This window comes from Chiroxiphia lanceolata, chromosome 2, assembly GCF_009829145.1.
Source record: "Chiroxiphia lanceolata isolate bChiLan1 chromosome 2, bChiLan1.pri, whole genome shotgun sequence".
In the NCBI taxonomy this organism is placed as follows: domain Eukaryota; kingdom Metazoa; phylum Chordata; class Aves; order Passeriformes; family Pipridae; genus Chiroxiphia; species Chiroxiphia lanceolata.
The window spans coordinates 92012752-92034589 of record NC_045638.1 but is presented as its reverse complement, the minus strand read 5'-3'; the positions used below and the strand labels follow the sequence as shown (position 1 = coordinate 92034589).

The 21838-nt window shown below is 47.6% G+C and overlaps 1 protein-coding gene and 1 non-coding gene across 6 annotated transcripts; both read right to left on the bottom strand.

The window, feature by feature from the left end:
- Positions 1-517: 517 nt before the first annotated feature.
- CHD4 (chromodomain helicase DNA binding protein 4) lies at positions 518-21577 on the bottom strand. Of its 5 annotated transcripts, none has more exons than XM_032679212.1 (41): positions 21561-21577; positions 21207-21281; positions 20226-20387; positions 18164-18291; positions 17785-17976; positions 17282-17400; positions 16590-16831; positions 16378-16505; positions 16119-16254; positions 15725-15906; positions 15361-15600; positions 14389-14592; positions 14101-14306; positions 13729-13860; positions 13373-13469; positions 12803-12994; positions 12515-12715; positions 11440-11577; positions 9261-9382; positions 8977-9150; positions 8517-8658; positions 7925-8056; positions 7695-7812; positions 7360-7484; positions 6844-7081; positions 6502-6674; positions 6161-6341; positions 5974-6084; positions 5715-5803; positions 5495-5628; positions 4895-5039; positions 4542-4707; positions 4047-4156; positions 3671-3803; positions 3445-3522; positions 3196-3333; positions 2993-3101; positions 2552-2684; positions 1452-1647; positions 1159-1334; positions 518-1042 (listed from the first exon to the last, which is right to left on the bottom strand). In XM_032679212.1, the coding sequence occupies exons 3-41, from the start codon at positions 20320-20322 to the stop codon at positions 1025-1027; spliced, it is 5775 nt and encodes a 1924-aa protein (XP_032535103.1). In that variant the 5' UTR covers positions 20323-20387; positions 21207-21281; positions 21561-21577; the 3' UTR covers positions 518-1024. The 5 variants fall into 5 exon arrangements, with proteins under 5 accessions (XP_032535103.1, XP_032535104.1, XP_032535106.1 ...); XM_032679213.1 differs by lacking the exon at positions 21561-21577 and adding an exon at positions 21426-21441; XM_032679215.1 differs by lacking the exon at positions 21561-21577 and having other exon boundaries at positions 5715-5800; positions 21207-21305.
- Positions 4376-4514, bottom strand: LOC116783549. Its single transcript, XR_004355745.1, has one exon.
- Positions 21578-21838: the final 261 nt, after the last annotated feature.

The following is a 21838-nucleotide window of genomic DNA, read 5'->3' as shown; positions in this document are numbered from 1 at the left end:
CCGGCGGGAACGGGCACCGCGCACTGTCACCTTTCCCGGGGCGCTCACGTGGCAGCAGGCTGCTTTACGCGCTTGGCTGAGTAAACACGGAAAACGCAGGCAGCAGAGGAGTGGCACATAGGCAAGGCGAAAACAAGAATTCAGAAGTGGGGGATATCACAAAACCTGCTCTCGGAGAGGAAGTTGAGGTTGAACAGCAGGAAGAATTTCGTCGTGGAAAGGTGTTGATTAATAGGGGAATGGGCTGCTCAAGGAGGTGGTGGAATCACCCTCCCTGACAGTGTTAAAGAAACAACAGGACGTGGCACTTCGGCAACTGGAGGAGGTGGTGATCGGTCACAGGTTGGACGCAGCTTTGGAGGTCTTTTCCAACCAGAATCATTCTGTGGGACAGGACAGAGCCTGGCCCTTGAGTAAATACTTACCCAACCGGTCAAATACTAAATAGAGACAACAAAATAAAATACAAGGAAACTTTATTTTTCAGTTTTATCAACGTTTTGCTCTGGTTTTTTTCTTGGTTTTTTTTTTTTTCTTCACTGTTGTTTGCTTTTGTCTTCAAGCTGCTTACTAGTGGATGAGTCCGGTCAGTTTTTGTATTAAAAAGGATTTTGATGGAGGTAGCTTTGTCTCTGTCCTGGCTTTTACTTGGTCTTGCCTGCGCACTCTTCTCAGTAAACAAACTCAAAATAAAATTAAAAACAAAAACTGGAATTCCAGGCGGAGGCAACGAGCAACACAGCCAGGTTCTCCGTGTAACAGACATGGCGCTGGGGCCTCCAGTCACTATATACAGAGTCCATCATACATCCATCCCCCTCTCTCCTAAACACACTCCTTGCTCCAACGGGCTGGCTGCAGAGGAAGGAGTTTCTTCTCCTCCCAGAGACCTGAGCAGCAGCTTCCATGGAGGGAAACAGCACCCAGTCAGGAATGTCAGGCAGAGGGGTAGAGTGTGAAGGGGTGGGGTGGGGTGGGGGTCACTTCAGCTTGGCCAAAACGTCAACAGCACTGGGCCAGGGACTCACTGCTGCTGGGCCACCTGCAGGGCGAGAGAAGAGGATCTGAGACTCGAGGGCTGGTCACCAGAGCCCAGCTTTGCCCATGGAGCCCCCCCTCCCTCAGTAGCAATGCTTACTGACCAGAGAGGGTACATACTTGTTGGGGCGGGGGTGGAGGCGGGGGCTCACTGCTGCGGTTGGCCAGGCGGCTGAGGATGTTGCGCTCGGACATCTGGAGGCGCACTGCCACGGGCGGGATACGGGCAATGGTGGCAGGCAGACGAGTCACATCGGCCTTCATGTCACTCAAAAGCTCCTCCAGCTGCTTCAGAACTAGAAGAGAAAGGGACATCTGTTCCGAGGGGAAAGGGACACCCCAGAGGGGAAAAAACGAGAGGGGACAGTAACGGTAAAGCACCTACCCCAGCCTTGTTTATCACACCGCATTACCTTTGTGCAGCACAGCATTGGCCGGTTTATTCCCGGCCATTGACTCCTTGGATAGATGCTGGTGGCTCTCAGCCAGGCATTCCACCTCTGCAAAACGTGTGTTCAGAGCCATAGAAGGGTGAGATGGGTCTTCAGACATGTTCAGATAGGCAGCTCGCCGCAGCTGCTCCTCGATCACCAGTGCCTGCTCCAGGAGCTGCAAGGGGGGGGAGGAAAGTGTCTTTCAGCAGCTGCCTGAAAGGGGGGGCCTGTCTGCACCCCTAGTCTTACTCCAGTTCTTCACCCTCTCATAAGATGGCATTCTGCACCTGAACCTTCTTTCACCAGCCTCTTCTACTGAGTAGCCCAAAACTTTATAATAAAGGCTTCATGAAGCTAAGCCAGGTACACAAGAAAACCAGGCTACATCAGGTTTAATAAAAGGCTACTACAAATCCTCTCGGATTCTCATTCCTCCTCAGATTCTCTTTACAGACCAAGTTGTTTGCCATTCTACTCTTCCTTTGAGACAAAGGGGATGGAGATTTCTCACTGAATCCAAGTGAAAAGTGTCCCATGTTACTTACAGGAAGAATCTGAAATCTTATAAGCATTTGGAGAAATCAACAAGAATCCTGTCAGTGCAGAACTGACCATCCAGACTATAATGAATTAATGTTTTGCCCAAACACTGAGACCTACATGGCCTTTATTTGGATTTGTCTTAAATCACTCCCACAACTAAGCCATGTTCACTCCTGAAGAGGATGAGGTAAAGACCGAAGGCAACCCTTTCACCAATCCTTACAGTTCTGTTCAGGCACATGGAGTAGGCTGTAGCAGACCAAGCAGAAGCTGTGATGGAAACGCCACTTCAATCTTAAGCCTCCTGCATATCAGTTGTTGAATAAACATTTGGATAGAGAGCACTGAACCAAGCTCCCTGGTACTATTTCCAGAAAAAAAGAGAGCTACTATCATGGAGCAACTGCGTGACCCTAAGATATATTGATTCCTTTTTTAATTTCCCCTAAAATGAAAGGCACTGCAGAAACCTTTTACATTCTTAATGGAAACTCAGAACTGAAGCTTTTGTTATCAAACTGAAGACAAATTCTTACCTTAAATCTCCTTGCCAAGAACTTATTCTTTATTTCCAGGAAGTTACCCCTGTTCATCTCACCCTTGAAGGGTTCATTGAGGATGGCGTAACGTGGATCATTCTGAATATCCTGCCAACGGGCATAGCCATGACTGAGATGGGATGAGCTCAGGCAAACAAAGGCAGTGAGAACAAGGGAATACACAGCCCAGGCAGTACTGTTCTTCAGAGTGGGTGGGGAACAGGAGGGGAGGAACAGGAGCCAAGGAAAAGGAATGAGAACTATGTCCTGCTAAGTGTTAACTGTGCTGGCAGGAAGCTCCTCCTCCCACCATCACTATCACTCTTCTGAAAGAGGATAAAGCCCTATCACTCAGCCTACTCCAGACAGACCCAGGACTGTCACCTTCACAAATTATATGTACAAGGCAGGAAAATGGATCCATCATGGCAAGGATACTTGATAATCCCAGCAAGGAGCCAGTAGTCATGACGCCGATGCCAGATCTCATAGGTCTTCTTTGTGACAGTTGCAGCCCGCTCTTCATTCTGCCAGAGGGAGTGTAGTTCTGGAAAGGCAAGAGACACCAGAAGGGTTGGAAGTTATCTCACAAACACAAGCAGGGGCATATAAACCAGTTCAAGCAGATAAAGATCTCATACCAGTGAAACCACCATCTGCTATGTTGAACATGAAGCGCTGCTTTACTGCCTTCTTGTGCCTTTCATCTACTGACTCTTTCAGCATCTCTCCATTCTGCAGCATCACCACGTCTCTCTTATCATCATCCTTTTTCTCATCTGTACACATAGGAAATTATTAGAAAAACAAGATACCACACAAGCTGAACCCACAAGGACTCCTTGCAGAAGAGAGGTTAAGGGAGAGAAGGGAATTATCATTCCTCACACCTTTCTCATCCAGAGTGATTATAGGAGGTTCAGGAGGATTCTCAATAGGTGCTCTGTCCTCCACTTTCTCCACATCAGCTGCAGGAGGGAAAAGGAACATGAGATGTAGAGGAACACAGCAAGTCCACAGTTTTATTCTTCAACCAGAGAAACCCAATACTGTTCTGTAACTCCCCAGTGTTTTTCTACATTCAGGCCTGTTTTTTTAGGATGAAGTGTTTTGTACCTTTGCTCTCTACTTCCATTGGTTCATCTGGTCTTTCCTTTACTTCCGGCTCCTCTACTTTTTTTTCATCTGCTTCTGTGGGGTTTGCTGGGGATTTTGCTTCCTGTGGTGGTGTCTCCACAGGCTGAGCACCCTGCAGAGGACAGCAATCAGTGAGAAGCAAGGTAAAGCAGTCCATGGAAACAGAAGACAGCTTCAGCAATTTAGAAAGCAAAGATGCACAAAACTGTCAGGCCAATTCTGAGGATCTGAGAGTTACCTTTAAACATCACTCCAAGAACTCATCTCTGTCTTATCAGCTGAACAACAAAGAGAGGTCAAAAGTAGAGAAATTTGCAAGAGATATTGTGAGGCAAACAAGCCACCCAAGACTCACCTCCATTGGGACCTCTGTTTCAGCAGCAGAGGCACTCAGCTCTTTCTCTGATTCAGATGGCTCTCCTTGCTCCTTAGCACTGGCTCCTTCTTCTACTTTTACTCCTTCTTCTGTGTATTCCCCACACCAGAGCAGCACAGCAGACAAAAGAAGAGAAGCCATTAGTAAGGTCTTCCCCTCCCAGTTACCAAGCACACATCTCCTTTGCTCCCAGAGATGAGGCCCATCAAAATGGAACCAACATCGCTCAACACAACCACCCCCCACCCCTTTCCTGCCCACTACAAATGCTGGACTTCTCACTGATGTCAGCTTATCCAAGGAAAGCTAGTGTCCTCTCTTGCCTTTAAGGGTTTGCACATGTCTTTGGCAGCCCTCCTAACATGAGAGTAAGTTGATCTGCGTCCACCTCCAGACCCCACCACCACAGTTCCGGTGAGGGGAACAGCCAGGATGAGGTCAGGACGCAGGGCTGTACAAGGGGGGAGCCCTCACCAGGTGGAGGAACAGGGGCAGGTGTATTCGGTTGTGTATCCCCTGGTGTTGAAGGAGTCGGAGTTTTTGGAGAGGGCGAGCTTGGCTGTGAAAGCTTCTTGTTCTCCTCTATCTCTGCCAGTTCTGGCATACTCCAGCGGCCGTTTACATGCTCAAATTCCTGCACCTGCATGAGAGGGAAAGACATAGCATTGGAGAGTCATACAAAGCTCGTCCTCAAACCAGCAGAGGCGGATCACTCAGCATACAACAAAAGTAGGTGTGAAAGGAGAGTTAACTCCCTAGCTCACTGACTACAGTGTGACTACAGCTGTACGGACAGCAAAGGCCACACTGCTCTGCCAGGCACCTACCTTTTTGCGTATAAGTGACATGACCCCAATGCGAGTAAGGACGTGCTGTCGAGAAAGACCTTCCCGTGGGACCCCATCTGCAAAGGTCTCTGCACCATCAGCTCCAGGTTCACACAAATGGCGCATGAACAGCGAAACATAGGCCCTGAAACAATTGAAAAAAGCAATTAGTCCATAAATCAAGTTGGCTGGAGACACACATCATCAGACACCTTCTAGCACATAAGGGAAATTACCCCAGGATTCCTAACCCATAGTAACACAAGTTCTGGGGCTCCAGGCTCCTTCAAGGGAGAACTTCCTGACAGAACTACTATATACAGAAAGGACACAAAGCTGACTCAAGAGACTTGAGCCAGAAGCAACCGTAAGCCTAGGAAAGTCAGGGAGAGTATTCATTACATGCTTACTCCTCTGAAAGCATTTGCTTTTGTAAGAGAGCAGGGAACAACCCCGTCATCTCTCCCAGCTTATACTTCATCCTCCCATGAAGAATCAACTATTACATTAAGGAAGTGTAGTCTCCAAGGCCCCACTCTCATTCTTTCCCGAAGGGACTAGATGCTGCCTGTCTTCCATCCCTGCCTAATGCAGACTCACTTAAACTCTTTCTCTGACTTGCCACGGAGGTCCCGAACAAGCCATTGAGTGGTGAAGGCATCCTGAGGTGGCATTCCATAGCGCATGATGGCATTGAGGAAGGCTTTCCGCTGGCGAGCATTGAAACCCAAAACCTAGAATGGAGGAGGAGACAGGCAGACATGGCAAGAGCCATACAGAAGCAGATAGGATGCAAACGCCTACTCCTGGTACTACTTACCTCGATGTTCCCCCCCACACGGGCAAGTAAGGGAGGCAGAGGCTTATCCTTATCATTTCTCAGGCCCTTGCGGCTAGGCCGACGAGCTGCTGAAGAGAGAAATGCAGCTAAGGAGGAGGGACAATGCACAGCACACTGTTGTGTGAATATTTCCCTGGCAGAACAGCACCACAAAATGTATAAATCTCCCGAACCGAGTCCCAGCTGTTTCTACACTCAGAGAAAGTGATGCAAGAAGTCTAGCTTCACCAGAACTTACCTTCAGACCTCTCATCGAAGTCCTCATCTCCTTCCTCAGAAGCAACTGAATAATCTGACTGATTATCTGACTGGTCATCCTGCCAGTCTGAAAGAAAAACAGCACGTGAGCCTGAGACGCTACTCCGTTACTTCCCAGCAAGATATACTTACACCCATTTTTCCCTCAGGGTCCTGTGGATTTGTACCTCTATCCTCCTGAGAGCCATCATTGTAGTTAACTTGCTTGCGGATACGTTTGCCCTTGCCCAGATTCCTGGCCAGATCCTCCTGCTGTTGTTCATAGTGGTGACGCAGCAGTTTCTCCCAGTAATCAGGATCCACTGACTCCTCCTGCTTAATGATCTCCCGTTCAACCTCCTCTTCCTCCTGCCAGAAAGGTAACTAACTTAGGGCTCTATGCTCCAACTCCCAACCTGTCATAGCAGATATATGCCTGCTTGTCCTTAAAAGTATCAGAGCTCAATTTACTTAATTGATCGTCCATCATTCTGCAGAACATACTAGCTGACATCCAACTCCTACTCACCCCCATCTCCTCCTCACGAACCACATACTGGGCCACCTTGAAGGAGCTGAGATACTCATTCATGCCCTGAAGTTCTGTATCTTCTGTTTCATCCTGGTTCCGATCCAACAGACGCTCAATTGCTTTGTCATCATAGTGGATGACACTGCTGTCCTCACCTTCTTTGTTATCCCCTGAAGGAAGAGCACAGGCACAGTTGCTGTGTGGATCTTGAGGGAGTAGGAAAGGGAATGCCAGCCTAGACCTCTCTGTTGAGCTATAATCAGCACTGTGTCCACAGTCTCTCACTACATAAGGAGACAGATTTGCCCACCCCTTTTGGTTCTACTTCCAGGCACTCACCCCCCTCAGTAGCCTCATCCTTGAAGAGCTCTTCAGTGCCAAATTTGAGAATGTCATCAAGTTCCTGTTTGGACATGGAGCCTGTCTTGGAGCCCAACCCTGGTCTCACTACCAGATGAGTTAGCATCATTTTCTTCTTGGCCACCTGAGTGATACGCTCCTCCACTGAGGCCCTTGTCACAAAGCGGTATATCATCACTTTCTTGTTCTGTCCAATTCTGTGTGCACGACTGAAGGCCTAGAAAAGAGATGCGCTCAAAATAATCTAGAGCTACACAGGTAGTTGTCTGATACACCCCACCTACCCAGTTGCCTTCATTTTGGCTCTTAACATTAGTGAAGGCTGTACCCTGGAAGAACGCTCCACTATTTCACTGCCCATCTCTACCCATCCTCACTGCTCTAATTTTGCATATTTCTAGATGGGAAGTCTCACATTCCTTCACTCCTCCTGACAATTTCACTCCCCCTCTTCCTGAGGATTACTCCACAGTGAGTGGGCTCATTCAGACTCACCTGGATATCATTGTGGGGGTTCCAGTCTGAATCGTAGATAATCACAGTGTCTGCTGTGGCCAAGTTAATACCAAGACCCCCAGCTCGAGTTGAAAGCAGAAAGCAGAACTGCTGAGCTCCAGGAGCTTAGATAAAAGAGAATAAAACTAATCAAGGGAGAGTTTAACACTCAAACAAGGATTTTTATCTGACCCACATCACTTGACAGGGAATTACTACTAACTTAACATTCCAGGAAAGCAATGGAAAGCTTGGGCCACAACAATCTCATGTTGACCACTATGCACATCCAAGGTGATAGTTTTCATTTTACAGGAAAAAAGGAGACTCCATACCATTGAAGCGATCAATAGCCTCCTGACGCATGTTCCCTGTGATTCCTCCATCAATCCGTTCATATTTGTACCCTTCATGTTCCAGAAAATCTTCTAGAAGGTCCAACATTTTAGTCATCTGCACACCAGAAAAACACCACCATGAAAGAGTGAGGGACAAGGAGATACCAGATCAACAGAGCTCTTTCTCAGAAAAAGAATTCCGAGCCTTAAGGTTTTTCCCCATATACCTGAGAGAATATGAGCACCCTGTGACCCCCTTCCTTCAGGTTCTTTAACATCTTCTGGAGCAGCAACAGCTTTCCAGAGGCTCGAATAAGTGCACTGCCATCATACATGCCATTTGGCATTTTTGGAGCTTCCTGAGAAGAAAAAGAGAAAGCGGGAATAAGGGGTAAGGGACAAAAACAGCTTGAAGGGATGTAACTTGGCCTTAGTCCCCAGCTGTGTTCATCAGATGCTGGGTCATACCTGGTCATTTACCTTGGCACAACTACAACGTAGTACACTGCTTGTATAAAACATCAGTGCTACCCTGTGCCTTTTCTCTTACAATTTGACTTCTAGACACCCCCCTCTTTCTTACTCAGTCCCTACTCTTCACCATCTTGCAGGAGTCATGAGATAGCTCCTACCTGTCATAAAAATATGCTGAAAAAAAAGGCCTTCCAGCATGTTAGGTCTAAATACAGACAAAATGAAAAAAACAGAGGCAAAAAGAGAGGAATGGGAACCCCTCCATGCTTCAACTAGGGAGTTAACTGGCTCCTTGATAACAGCCAGTAGGGAATTTGCTTATACAAAGTAAGTGACTGGACATACCATAGCAGCCACAGGAAAGAGGTAGGGGTGGTTACAGCACTTCTTCAGATCCATAACAACATTGAGCAACGAGACTTGGTTACCACCACCTCGTGCATTCAGTGCTTCAAAGTTTCTTGTCAAAATGTATTTATAATATTTCCTGAAACAAAAAAGAAGGTACAACTCAGACACACCTCGTGAGAATGACTAACATGCTCTTCTCTTGCTAGATTCTGCACAGCTTGTGGCACTACCTGCCAGCTACCCAGACTCTGCCAGTGACAATCACTATTTCTTTATCCCTTACATCAGTGTACAGGATTAGTCCTTCCTCTGCTACAGTGGAAGCAGGAAATTTTCCTCTCATCCACTGTGCAGAAAGCCCTATAATGAGGATAAGGCTGTTTCAGCATCCTCTTTGAAACTGCAGAACAAAGAAATAGCAACTCGACAGCAGGTGCTTCATCCTCACACTCACTTCTGCATAGGGCTCAGCTCCACTCTGACAATGAGTTCAGTCTTAGATGGCATATTCTTGAAAACATCAGCTTTGAGACGCCTCAGCATATGCGGGCCCAGCATGTCATGCAGCTTCTTGATCTGATCTTCCTTGGCAATATCTGCAAACTCTTCTAGGAAGCCCTCCAAGTTACTGCAGAGAAATAGACATTCAGCAAATGCCACAAAGGAAAAAGAGAAAAAGAGCAAGGAAGGGGATAGGAGTGACAAGGCAGGCAGGCTGACTTGCGCTGCAAGACATACTGGAATCTCTCAGGTGTCAGGAAGTTCAGCAGGTGGAACAGCTCTTCCAGGTTGTTCTGCAGGGGAGTTCCTGTAAGCAGCAGCTTGTGCTGGAGGGAGTAACCATTCAGCACACGGAAGAACTGGAAAGTAGAGAGCAGGGAAGAAATGGTGAGAAAATTAAACAAACAAAACCAAACACAAACATATTAAAGGCTTATCAAGTCGTAAGCCTACAAAAAATAAATCTCCTAGGAAAAAAAAGTTGACACCAAGCTAGGTTTCAATTTAGATCACATCAGCTGTTTGGACAAGAGCTCCAAGTAGTTCACATTCCAATCAGGGTCACTAGACTGATCTCATTTGGATCATTGTTGTGCATAGCTAAAACATGACTGCAGCAACTCCTACAAGTTATCAGGTGCTGGTAAGGTTTCCTTTGCTCTTACAAGTTACAAGCTCCTTCAGGCCACCAATCACTTCTAGACTGTATGTACTTTTTCTTCTTAAAGTACTATGTACTTTGTCTTCTTAAATTAGTGTTCCATGTTCCTACAACTACTCTGCCTTGAGAATTCTAGAAATAGCTAAGTCACTCTTCCTATTCATATCAATCCTGGCAATATTCCAGAGATCTGAATAAGCAGAGGAGAAAGAGAGCTAAGAGTTTGCCAATGTGTCTTCAAGGTAATTTGTGCTGGTTTTCACAACAATGAAGTTAATTCCAGACAGATGTAGCGAGCAGTTAAAGTACTGCACCAAAAAGCACAAGTGTACCATGTTCAGCAGCACGAATTGACAATAGAGCACTATTTTACTTACAAGCTTGGCAATTTCTTTGTGTATCTTACACTTAACATGATACAAGGTCAAACTTAATGAAAGTAGCTTGTACTAGATGGAAAACAAAAAACAAAGGAAACAAAGAAAAACCCACTATCACTTATGTTTTGGTTATCGCGCAAGAAGAATCCTTCTAGTGGCCTCCATGGGGACTTATCTTTCTATATAGTTACAGTTAAAACCATTCTCGTTTTGGAATAAAATGTGGAAGTTACTGATGATATCTGCAAAACTTTAGTAGATAACCTCAATCTGTGAAGAAGCATCTGATCTGTCTTGCAGCCAAATACCTGTAAGCAGGAAACTGCTCTAGAAAAAAGTAGATTTAATGGTTCTGGGTGGATAACCAATAGCATCAGAGTGTAACCTTGAGCCTCTACATCCTCTTTCAATTAATGAATATTAATAGTAAGCATTCATTCGTACTCCCAATAGTTTCAATGCTAAGCACAGAACGGCATCCAGTCTCAGTGCCTACAAAGATCTAGAAACTGAATTGCAAGCACAGCTGTGATGCCTCATGAAGATGCCTCATGCCAAGACCCAAAAAGCTAAAGCCATTTAAATGTAAAAAACAGAAATCAAGCAGCAGCAGCTGTCTTACGCAGTCTCCAAGAACCTCTAAAACCAGATTTCCAATAACAATTGTTTTTAGCATCCTGAGCACTAGAACCCAACTGATTAAGGCACAAAGGCCTATGGAGGGGCTGGATTAAGGAAGTACGGTCAAGTCTACTAAATTCAAACAAGCTTAGTTAAGGTGCAGCTTCATATGAAAGCAGTTATACGGCTTTCAGCACCTACCCAGACATTTTTGAACACCTCTGCCCACCTCTTCCATTTGTATAGCATCTAATTAGTTCTGCTTCAAAGCTGGATGAATCCAGAGAGCAAGCCTACTCTTGAAGCAGGGTAATTGTGCCCATGAGCTTGTTTTATGCTCAGCATGGTACACCTTTTCAGAATAAAGGTGTTGCAGATATATGACCTGCTTTCAGAGAAGCCAGTTTGTATTTCAGAGCAACAACCACATCCAGGTTTTTCTGTTTTCCAGTCTACATCAATTGCCCATTCACCTGGAAAGAAATGGTGTTTTGACCAGTGGTCTGTATTTAACCCTGTGTTTCAACCAGTGATCTGTATAAAAGTAAAGTTGTTGCCAATGATGACTGATATACAGACAAAGGCTGATAAATTTCTTTTAAATAACACATGAAATTTATTACTGAACAAATGACTAAGACTTGTCAGACAAACTTATGAGCTTAGAAGCAGCTACTGAATCTTGCGAACACTCTCTGCTCATTCCCCCCCCCAGCATATGCCATGCCTATGTACCACCTATGCTTCTCTGTACCTTAGACTGATTGTTCTTCAGCCTGTGAGCTTCATCCACAATGAGACAGGCCCAGTCAATAGAGCCTAGTATGGCCATATCAATAGTGATCAGTTCATAGGAAGTGAGAAGCACATGGAACTTCACAGCAGCCTCCTTCTGCAAAGGAAAAGGATGAACATGTAACGGGATAGAGGAATGGTCCCATGCAAAACAGATGCAGTGTTTCTCCATGTTATCCTCATGAGCCCTAGTCAAATAGCACATCAAGAACTTTTCACTTTTCTTGTGACAATTTGCTGTCACAAGATTCAAAATGCTGCCCAAACCATTTTAGTCTTTTAATCCCCCATTACTCTCAACACATGTAAGTCTCCTCAACCCCCTCAATATCTGCTACTTTTGGACAGCTGCCAAATACTCTAACACAGATGTTTAACAACTAAGTTGTGAGTAGAGGCATGTTAAGGAAATGAGATTCAGAGAAGAGTGGCTCATCAAAAAGCTAAGACTAAAAAAGATAAATAGCTTACCATGGAATTTTAAATTACTGTTAGTACTCAATGTAGTTTAATTTCAAGGGAAGGAAAGGAGTCCTATCTACCTCTGCCAATGAAAATGCTTTAGCTTCCATATTGGTTTTACTAGGAAGACTAAAATTCTACAGAAACTAGCCACCTATATCAGACTCTTCCTTCTTGTCTGGGCATGGCCTCACTGTCAGCCAGTTCCTCAGAAAGATTAAAAAGTTCATACTTTTTTTTGTATATTTGTCTTTTACATACAATGGACTTATATCTGTAGAAACAATACACAACTTTACAGGTTAAGTAGGAAAGACACGGGGACTTGCCTACAGTCAGTATTATCTTAGCTTTCTTTTTTCAGTACTGAATTAGTTCAGACTAGTCGAGTGTTTAAACAGTCTACAGCAGGAGTCTAAACGCCCACTTGTCATCAATTTGCAGTTATTTCCCCTTGGAAACTAAAAGTATAATCAGTTCCCAGGGACATCAGAGTATCTGAACCTCAGCTGCAGAAAGCCAGCCTAAGTGTGTCTCTTAATTCAGGCTTGCGTTACAGCAGAGTTCCATACCTTCATTCTGGATGCTTTTTTGCCTCCACGTATGGCATTATCCTCAAAAGTAAACTCATTCTCACGGATGATGGCCCGGCTGTCTTTGTCCCCAACATAGGTCACTACATACATATCTGGGGCCCACATCTCGAATTCTCGTTCCCAGTTGATGATTGTGGACAGGGGAGCACTCACCAAGAAGGGACCCTTGGAGTGGCCCTACAAATAGAGTCAGTAAGAGCATTAGATGACTGCAACCACTAATACAGGCACTAATACACGGGGTAGTGACCTCCCAGCTCTCACCTCTTTGTATAAGGAATACAAGAACACTGCTGTCTGCACAGTCTTTCCCAGACCCATTTCATCAGCCAAGATTGTATCTGTACCCTGGGCCCAAGAGAAGCGCAGCCAGTTCAGTCCTTCCAGTTGGTAGGGGTGCAAGGTCCCGCCCGTTACATCGAGGTACTCCGGTTGCCGGTCATATTTCACTGTTGGCTACAGTGGAAAAGAAGAGTTAAGACCCTTTACCCAAGCTAGATAGCTAAGGTAGCTAGATAGCTACCAAGAGTCCTTTCTCAGTCACCCATACATTCATTAGCACAGACAAGGCTTCACAGGTGACAACCAGACTAACACCAAACCTAATTCCCAAATGGCCAAAGGTACCCACCTTATTTTTGTAAAACCCTTTCACCTAGAGTCTCACCCAATGGACAAGATAGACCTTTGTCTGAAGGCTCCATAACCCATTTTTGCTTTAGGTCATGAAGGAACTCTAAACCATATGCTGTTCCCTCTTCAGTTTTCTATTTACCTGCTTGCATCCCAAAATAAGCAGATCAAATGGTTTCTAAGCAATAAACATTAACTTACATCTACTGTGGGAGTCTCAGGGGGCCTTTCCAGTTTCCGCATCTTCACTTTCTTTAACTTCTTACCAGGCCTGCCCTCTTCACCTCGCATCAGCTCCCTAAGCAGAGACAGTCCCAAGAACATGTCAGTTTAATGGCTTTTTGTTAACAGATCAAGAGAAAACTATTGCAAAGAATAGGAGGGCAATCATCCAACTCAATAGGCTCAAGAGAACAAGGCTGGAGCCTTCATGAACTGGTGGAGAGGTACAAGGCCCCTACCCAAAGGCCTAAGGAGTCAGCAACAAGGGGGACTGACATATGCCAGTATTTTCTCTTGAGGGAAGTGAGAACACAACCTCTAGATACTCCTCCTACCTGTGATTCCAGTAGCCTTGCTTGTAGAGGTCATAATCTTGAATATCCACATCTTCACTTTCCCAGGAAGCCTGGTCATAGGGTAGGTCTCTCCATTTAATCAAATAGTGGACATTTCCCTTCTTATCCACACTGTGGAAGAAACCAGTAAGTCTTAAGCACAGTGAAATGGCACTACTCACCCAATCTACTCAAATGCAAGAGAAGGGAAGGAGGTCTTAGTGAAGCAACAGAAACAGAACAACTATATTTGCCATACCAACAAAAAAAGTCCCACTGTTTCTCCCAGTCATATTGCAGATTAGCTCTTCCATTCTCCCTTAGCCCTGCTTAAGGTCTTTGTTGAAAATCCTCTTTGTTACCCCCACCTACCTATGATTAAGGATCCTGTGGATCATCATCCACTCTGGCTTGATCCCGTATCGATAGAATCGCTCCTCCATCTCAGCATACTTGGGGTCCTTGTTTTTTCTCTTTCGGCTCTTTTCTTCTTCCCCTCCAAAGTCCCCTGAGGGTGGCTCATCCATATCATTTTTGCGTTGGTAGTTACGAAACATGACCTGGCAGTGCAGCTCCAGCTGAAGTCAGGACACAAGCAGTTAGTAGGTGTTTTACCCTCAGCTATCCATCCTTCTAACATGGTTAGAGTCCTCCACCTACCTGCAGCTCTGACACCCAAGAGCAGTGCCAGTAGGACATGCCCTGCCATTTGACAAAGAACTGCCTTTCAGGCCGACCCTCCAGAGGTTTAGGGGGTGGAGCGTTGGGGTCCGCATCAGGTGGACGTGGTGGTGCGGGGCCAACTGGGGGCTGACCCCACTTCCAGATCAAGATCTTCTGCACCTTTCCTTTCAGAGCTGGGCACTGGAAAGTTAAACAAAGGTTGATGCATCAGAGTGCAGGTACTTCAACACAGAAGCACTGAGTAGAAACACAGAGTCACTTTCACAGCTTTACTATGCAGATAGAATTTGCTAGGCTTGATGAGCCCAGTAGTCTGTCCAACCACAACTTCATTTAAAGTTTGTGCAGAAAGTATTCTGCTGTAGAACTAAGGGCCCAGCATAGGGCTATGTCCTGAAATGGCTTTTTTGTTCATCATCTTTTAAGTCCGTATCACCTAATGAAAGCAACTAACACCACTTACATTAATTATTTCAAGAACTTTCTGGATAAGTGTGATATTTCTCCTAACCATCTACTAAAAAAGGGCTTGGCATTACAGAGCTTACACTGCAAAATAAAAACCAAGTTTGTGTCAGCATCAGTTTAAAATACTTTCAGCACTGAATTTGCTTGTAATTGTTCTTCTGCTTCTACACAGATACATGAGTCAAGAAAAGTGAGCCTTGGCATCCTGGACTAAAAACCACCCAACAACCCTGCACATGGGCAAACTTCATGAGACCCAAAGGCTGTCAATCTGGTCCTTCCCACTGTCTGGAGAAGGCAGCCAATCAACAAGGCACAATACAGCCACAAAGAGCCAGGCCTTTACGTTTTATGACAAAAGTGTGAGAGGAGGTAAGAGTCTTCGAAGGACCAATCACTTCCAGGAAAACATGATAAACCGAAGGGATTAGATCAATCAACTCTCGTAGCAACAGGAGAATGGTACTAGCAGAAACTCACAGTGCAGCGAGGACACAGCCACTCTCCATTGGGAATCTCAGGCAATGGGGGATTCAGACAGTGGATGTGATAGGATGAAGGACAGGCATCACAGCACAGCAGCTCTCCTCCATCCTTGCAGACTCTACAGAACTCCATATGGTGGTCATCCTCTTCCTCAGCATCCCCCACTACATCCTCCAGGATTTCCTCACCTTCGGAGTTATCCTCCTTTGCTTCCCATTGAATGCCCTCTTTTTCCTATAGGAGAGGGAAATCAGAAAAACAAAGTCACGTATTTATTACCACAGAAGAGCAGCCCCAAGTCACTTGACATCCTCCTCCTCCATGGTCTCTCGCACTGTTTGGGGAATTCATTACTCACACAGTGTGGGCAGCTCCATTTGCCCTCTGGAGCTTTCTCCATATCTGGGTCCAGGCAAACCATGTGGTAGGCACGCGGGCAGGTATCACACAGTATAATTTCTCCTCCCTGCTGGCACACCTCACAGTAGTCCTGGTGATCAGTCTCATAGCCATCCACAGCCACTGTGGAGTCCTCCTCACCTGCAGAGGGGTGGTGAGGAGTTATAGTAGTACAAGCCACAGGTACAGGCTTCGTACAGCAAGGGTACTCTCCCAACAGCCTACACAGCAATGCAGAGACCCAGAATCCAAAACTCTTGTATACTGTTAAATATCCAAACTCTGCACAGACGTTCTCCACTTTTTCCACACACTTAGCTGTGCTGTCTCCCATTGTCAGCAAGTATCAATACCTTTCTTTTTCTTTTTCCCAGCTTTGAGTTTTTTGCGACTGCGGCTACTACGGCTTGTAGATCCATCTGAAACAGAGTAGCTGTTGATACTGGCATCATCGAAATCTGACTCTATATCCAGATCATCATCTTCACTCTGAGGTAAGAGAAAAGCTGTGTCACTCAGACACACGTGCTGGGGGGCAGCAGATATCCCCCCCAGCATTCCTAGAACATCATCACCTCCTCCTCAGAAAGTCAAGGTAGGAGCATCACTTACTGATGATCTTTTACGCTTGGAACCAAATCCTCCCAGTTTGATTTTCAGAGGTGCCACCTTCTTTGTTTTGGGTTTTTTGATATCAGGAATACGAGGACTTGCCTTAGGCTTCCGCCGGGCATTGGGTCCTGAAAACACAGGAGAAAGAGTCAGAAGGGCTACTGCCTTCATACCACTCACGCTCAATCATCCTGCCAGACTCTTCATCTCACCTTTGCCTTCCTTTGTCTTGGCTTTCCTGAGTGGCACATCTACGGGGGGCTGCGGCAGGACAGCATCCACGTTTGTCACCATACTCTCCACTACTGCAACAGCCGCAGCTGCAGCAGCTGCCACAGATGCACCTGAACTTCCCTTGAAGGGGTTGTTTGTGCTAAATTCCCTCCATTTGGCTCCCAGTACCATCATCATCTTCGACACTGCTATTTTGGGGTTCTTGGCTGCGATAAGTGGCCTGTGTGCAGTTAAGGAAGGCAGGAAGGAAGGAAGAGTTACTGAACCACCCTGAAATCTACATTATTTCTCCCTGCTGCCACCCCCATCAGCACATCTATCGCAAACTACCTTCCTTTCTAATCTCTGATCTCAACAGTCAATGAATCTTTCCACTCCCATCCTTCACTCTATGGGGAGGATGCAAACGCTCAGGGGTTTGGAAAAAGAAACAGAATTCAGCATAGTAGGGAAGAAAGTGGACTGGGAGTGAGGACTTGCATCATCTCGATGACTAGAAACAAAAAAAGCTGTGGATCAACTATTTTACTGTTACTTCAGTTTTTGCTCTAGGTATGACACCAGTGTCTCTAATGTGCACCTGAGGTTCCAAAAATCAAGGAATGTAGTTTTTGTCCCATCTCTTTTTTTTTTGTTCCAGAGTCCTTTCGTGCATAGGCTTGCACCTCACCTGACAAACTGGCTGAAAGCTTTGTAGTTGGTGAGTGTGCGGTAATCCTCCTCTGTGAAGATGTGATCAATATCCTCCATGCCCCAATCTTCCAGGAGCTGAGCAGATGACTTTGGCTCCTGTGAAGAGAGAATTACAGAGAAAATGTTCTGGTTCTGCTCTAGGAAAGAGTAGAACTTCCACACATCTTCCACATTCCACAGACAACCCAGGGAATTTCCCCCCGCCCCACATCCACTTATCACCATAGGACACAGTCTCAACAGAAGACAGTGAAGGTGGGAAAAATCTTTGGATTCAATGTAAATTCCATGCATGTTTAAAGTAAAAGACAGGAAGGAATGCAAGGTGGAAAAGGGTCAAGTCAAGCAGGTCTAGTGGAGGAAGAAGAAACTAAACAGTCCCAACTCCCTCTGCCATCACAAATGGAGAGCACAATGATCCTCCAAATCAGATACCTGGGAATGAAGAGCAAGCACCAAGTCAGCAGGGTAGCTTCTCACCTTTGAGTCATCATCTTCTTCCTCTTCTTCCTCCTCCTCCTTGCGCTTGGCTTTGTTTTTCTTTTCCTTCTTAGGTCCTAATTTCTTCTTTTTCTTTTTCCCAGGGGTATAATCACTGCCCTCACTGTCAGAACGCAGAACCTCCTCTTCTTCCTCTACAAACTCATTCCCCTCACCAGAGCTGTCCCCTAGCTGGGGAGGGAGGGAGAGAGAAGATCAGGCAGCTGTGAGAAAACACCCCGGAGAAGCACTAAACATCACCCTCTCCCCGTGCTCTAGAGGACTCATACAAAGGACTGCTGCCATAGACCAACATCAGTAAGCACCCTCACCCTACATATCCATATTTCAGTGTGACCTTAGGCATCCTTTTACTTACCTCCTTCTTCTGACGCTTGCTGAGCTTGGGCACTTTGGGTTCCTTTAGCTTCTTGGGCTTCTTCTTCTTCTTGATTTTGGGGGTGTCAGCCTCTGACAGAAGCTCTTCTTCTGCCTCTTCTTCAGGTTCTGGATGTGAAGAAGCAACATGTCTCATTCAAACCCCACCTGTGCGCTACAGTATAGCCCACTTCACAGAGATCAACTTGTCTGTTTCTTGCTCCATACAAACAGAACTAGTTATAACTCTTACTGTTCACAACAGATACTCCAAAATTGTTATTCTGAGGTACCACTGAACACAGTTTTCCCCCTCCCAACACCTCCTATTTACACAATATTCCTTCTCCAAGCAGAGTTACACTCAGAACTTAAGGACAAGAAGTTTGCCATAGCCCAACAAGAAGAGGAAAGAGTGTAAAACAGGTAGCCACATGAGAACCTGACTAGGATACTGTTTCAGTTCATGGGTCTTCAGGAAAGAAATCATCTAGCCCCTTCAGCTGTACAGAGCACACTGCAGCTGCATGCAAAATACAGGCCAGTAAGCCACTACTTCTCCTCCTCCACAGGAAAGTTGTTACTCAGCAACTCTATTCTGATTCAGATTTGACAGAATCTTCCCTCAGCCCCAACAGCTAGCAAGCTCACCGCCTGGCCAGAAGAACACATGCCAGTTCCCCACCACCACTGCACATTCCCATCTGTGTGCCCCCTTCCGTGGCTGCCCCCAGCCTGAGGGGCACGGGCAGCCAGGCAGCCCTTCCCTTTGTGGCAGCAGGCTGCGGGAGCAGCGCGGCCACCCGCCCTCCCCCGCCGCCCCGCCCACCGAACACAGCCAGAGTCACTCCTTCTCCCTCCAAGGGAAAATGGCCTCCTGACCACCGGAGCTGGGCAGGATGAAGGAAGCCATAGGTCAGAGGAGCTACTGCAGCCAGGGGTGAAACAGCAGAGGACAAGCTCTCAGAACCTGGGGTCCCACACCTGGCTCCTGCCATATTACCAGTGGATGTCTCTTCACTCCCATAGTCCTGTAACACCAGGTCCTTCAGGGATCACACCTCTTCTTCTATTCCAAGTTCTGACTTAGAGCCTCTGGTGACCCACCAAGGTACTATATATACTCTCTACTTTGTAGGGGATTTAACAGTTTTTCTTCATCAAGATTTTCCTTACTGACAGTCCCCTTTTGCCCCATGCCCAAGAGATGCCAGAAAACCCTAGAGTCAAAGCTTAAGAAAAAATGCCAAACGAACAAAAATCCCAAAACCCACACCACTATCTTCCCTTTCCAGTTACAACACTTCTCTTATATGACGCTACAACATTACAGCACGAGTTAGTATGAAAACTCAAACTTGTCTTACAATCCAACGCATCTGTTTATACATTATTCCTTTCCACAAGGAAATGAAGAATCCAGGTACGTGGCCACAGAGCAGGTCATCAACAATAGCAATAAAAAAACCCCCCATACCACATGAGTTCCCAGGGCTCTAACTCAAGCCTCACGTTGATGATGAGGATGCAAATGAGGGAAAAGATACAAGGACTACAAGAAAAAGAAAGGTGAGCAAGCAGCACAGAGCAAGAATCACAAGAAACCTCAATAATTGGGTGTGGTGATGAAGGAAAGTGGGTCACGCAACAGCCCAGGGCAGTTTTCTCTGGACGTCAGCCGGTCTGAGTTCCCAGATGAAAGCAAGCCAGGCAACCTGCCCTTTCACATATTACCGCTCTTCCCCCTCCCCATTCATGAAATATCAAATTTGCAGGTATTTTGGTACCCCATCAGAATTGGATACTCTGCCTCCACCCTCTACACCTCCTCAAAGCACAGGCCCCGACAACCTGCAATGCCTTGGAACAAAGTCAGTTCCACCTGACACAATACCCCGAGCCTCGCGTTTTGAAGTAACCCTGGGACTTGGATATCAAAAACATACACATGGCTTGCAGTAAAAAGAAAAATTACACTCCCCAACACATCATGTATTTCACACATTCAGCCTGAGACCAGCATTCTCCCCATTCCACATGCATGCCCTGCAGGTTTGCCATACCTGGATGCTGGGGGATAGCGTTGTTCAACAGGATCTCCATCTCGTCATCATCGCTGCCCCCTGAGCACGGTGACGGAGATCCAATGCCCGATGCCATGTCCTCCGAGCTGGGGGAGGCCTGGGCTTACACAGAGTGTCGTCTTCTTGCCAGTCCGGCCAGTACTTCATTGAAGAGAAAAAGAGAAAGTTACAGCAGATCCGAACTCCGTTTTTCCAAGCAATAGTGCTACCAAGAGGATACGTGAGAAAGCTTAGACAGCAACTTTACTGGATTTAGAGCCTATGCAAAACAGAAACACTGGCAGCAAGTACCAGCTTAGAGTTGTGATGGAGAAGGCTTTGAGGACACCAGATATTAAACTGAGTCAGCAACTCATCTCTAGCGAGGAAGCCAAAACAGCTGTCCTAAAGGAAAACTCTCCCGTCCTCTGCAGCCGGGTGCCCTCGGTTATTTCTGCCTTAGGCTGGGAGAAGGCAGCGGTGCAGGCGAGGCAGTCGGGCTCCCACGGGAGCCCCGGGGCCGGCTGTCAGCGCGGTGCCCGGCCCGGCAGCCCCGAGCTGGCACCGCAGCGCCGGCCCTGCCCTGCCCCGCCGTCGGCCGCACACAAAAGGCCGGGCGGGCTCTGCAGCCCCGCTCCGCCGCCCCCGCCGGGAGGGGGGCTGCGCGGCGCAGGGCGGGGGCGGGGGGCACCGTCTCCCGGGGGGGGCGCGGGGCGGGGCCGGGGAAGTCCGGCTGCCGAGCGCCGAGAGGCCACCGCTCCCCGGGGGCCGCCGCGGGCCGGGGCTGCGGCACCGCCGGGGCGGCGGCGGCGGAGGGGCCGGACCCGTCCTGCGGCCGCCCGGGCACGGGGACGGCGTGTCCCCGGGGCAGCTGCGGCCGGGGCCGACGGGGCGCCCAGCGAAGAGGGGTGCCTGCCGGCGGGGACGCCCCGCGAGGCGACAGACGGCCTTGCCCGCCCTCGTTCCCTTCCGGTTCCTCACCCGGCTCCGGACCCCAGCTCCTCGCTCGCCACCGCTGCCGCTGAAGGGAAAATGGCTCCGACCGCGGCACCGCCTCTTAAAGGGGAAAAAAAAAACCTCCGGCTAGGCCCCGCCCCCTCCCGCCCACATCCCATAATATGCCCCGGGACCCCGGCAACAGGCCCCGCCCCCGTCTCCCCGGCAAACACACCCCCCCCCGAGACATCCCATAATACTCACCCTCCCTTCAGAACTTCCCACTCACTGCCCGGCCGGCATCCCATAATAATACCCACCCCTCCCGCCGGGAACATCCCATAATACTCTTCCCCCCTCCCCCTAGAAACATCCCATAATAGTCCCCCGTGCTCGCACCCTTTCGCTCCGACATCCCATAATACTTCCCCCCCCCCCCATCCCATAATACTGCCCCTTCCCCCCTCCGCCCCGCGCGGGACCCTGCGCGCCGGGGCAGGGCGCCCCCCGGCGGCGCGGCCCTGCGCGCGCGCCCCCCGGGGCTGCCATCCCATAATAGGCGGGTCCTCCTCCCGCGGGGAGCGCGCGGTGGGGGGGGGAGGGCACACTGCGAAGACCCCCCCCAGAACATCCCATAATAGTCACACCCCGGGCGCGCACATCCCATAATAGTAACT

Excerpts from the sequence above, each read along its gene's own strand:
- CHD4 (XM_032679212.1), bottom strand. The coding sequence starts at position 20,322 with ATGGCATCGGGCATTGGATCTCCGTCACCGTGCTCAGGGGGCAGCGAT. Across the intron at positions 9,383-11,439 it reads TGAAGAACAATCAGTCTAAG|TTCTTCCGTGTGCTGAATGG; the intron begins GTACAGAGAAGC and ends TCTACTTTCCAG. Across the intron at positions 3,334-3,444 it reads AATCACTCTGGATGAGAAAG|ATGAGAAAAAGGATGATGAT; the intron begins GTGTGAGGAATG and ends CTATGTGTACAG.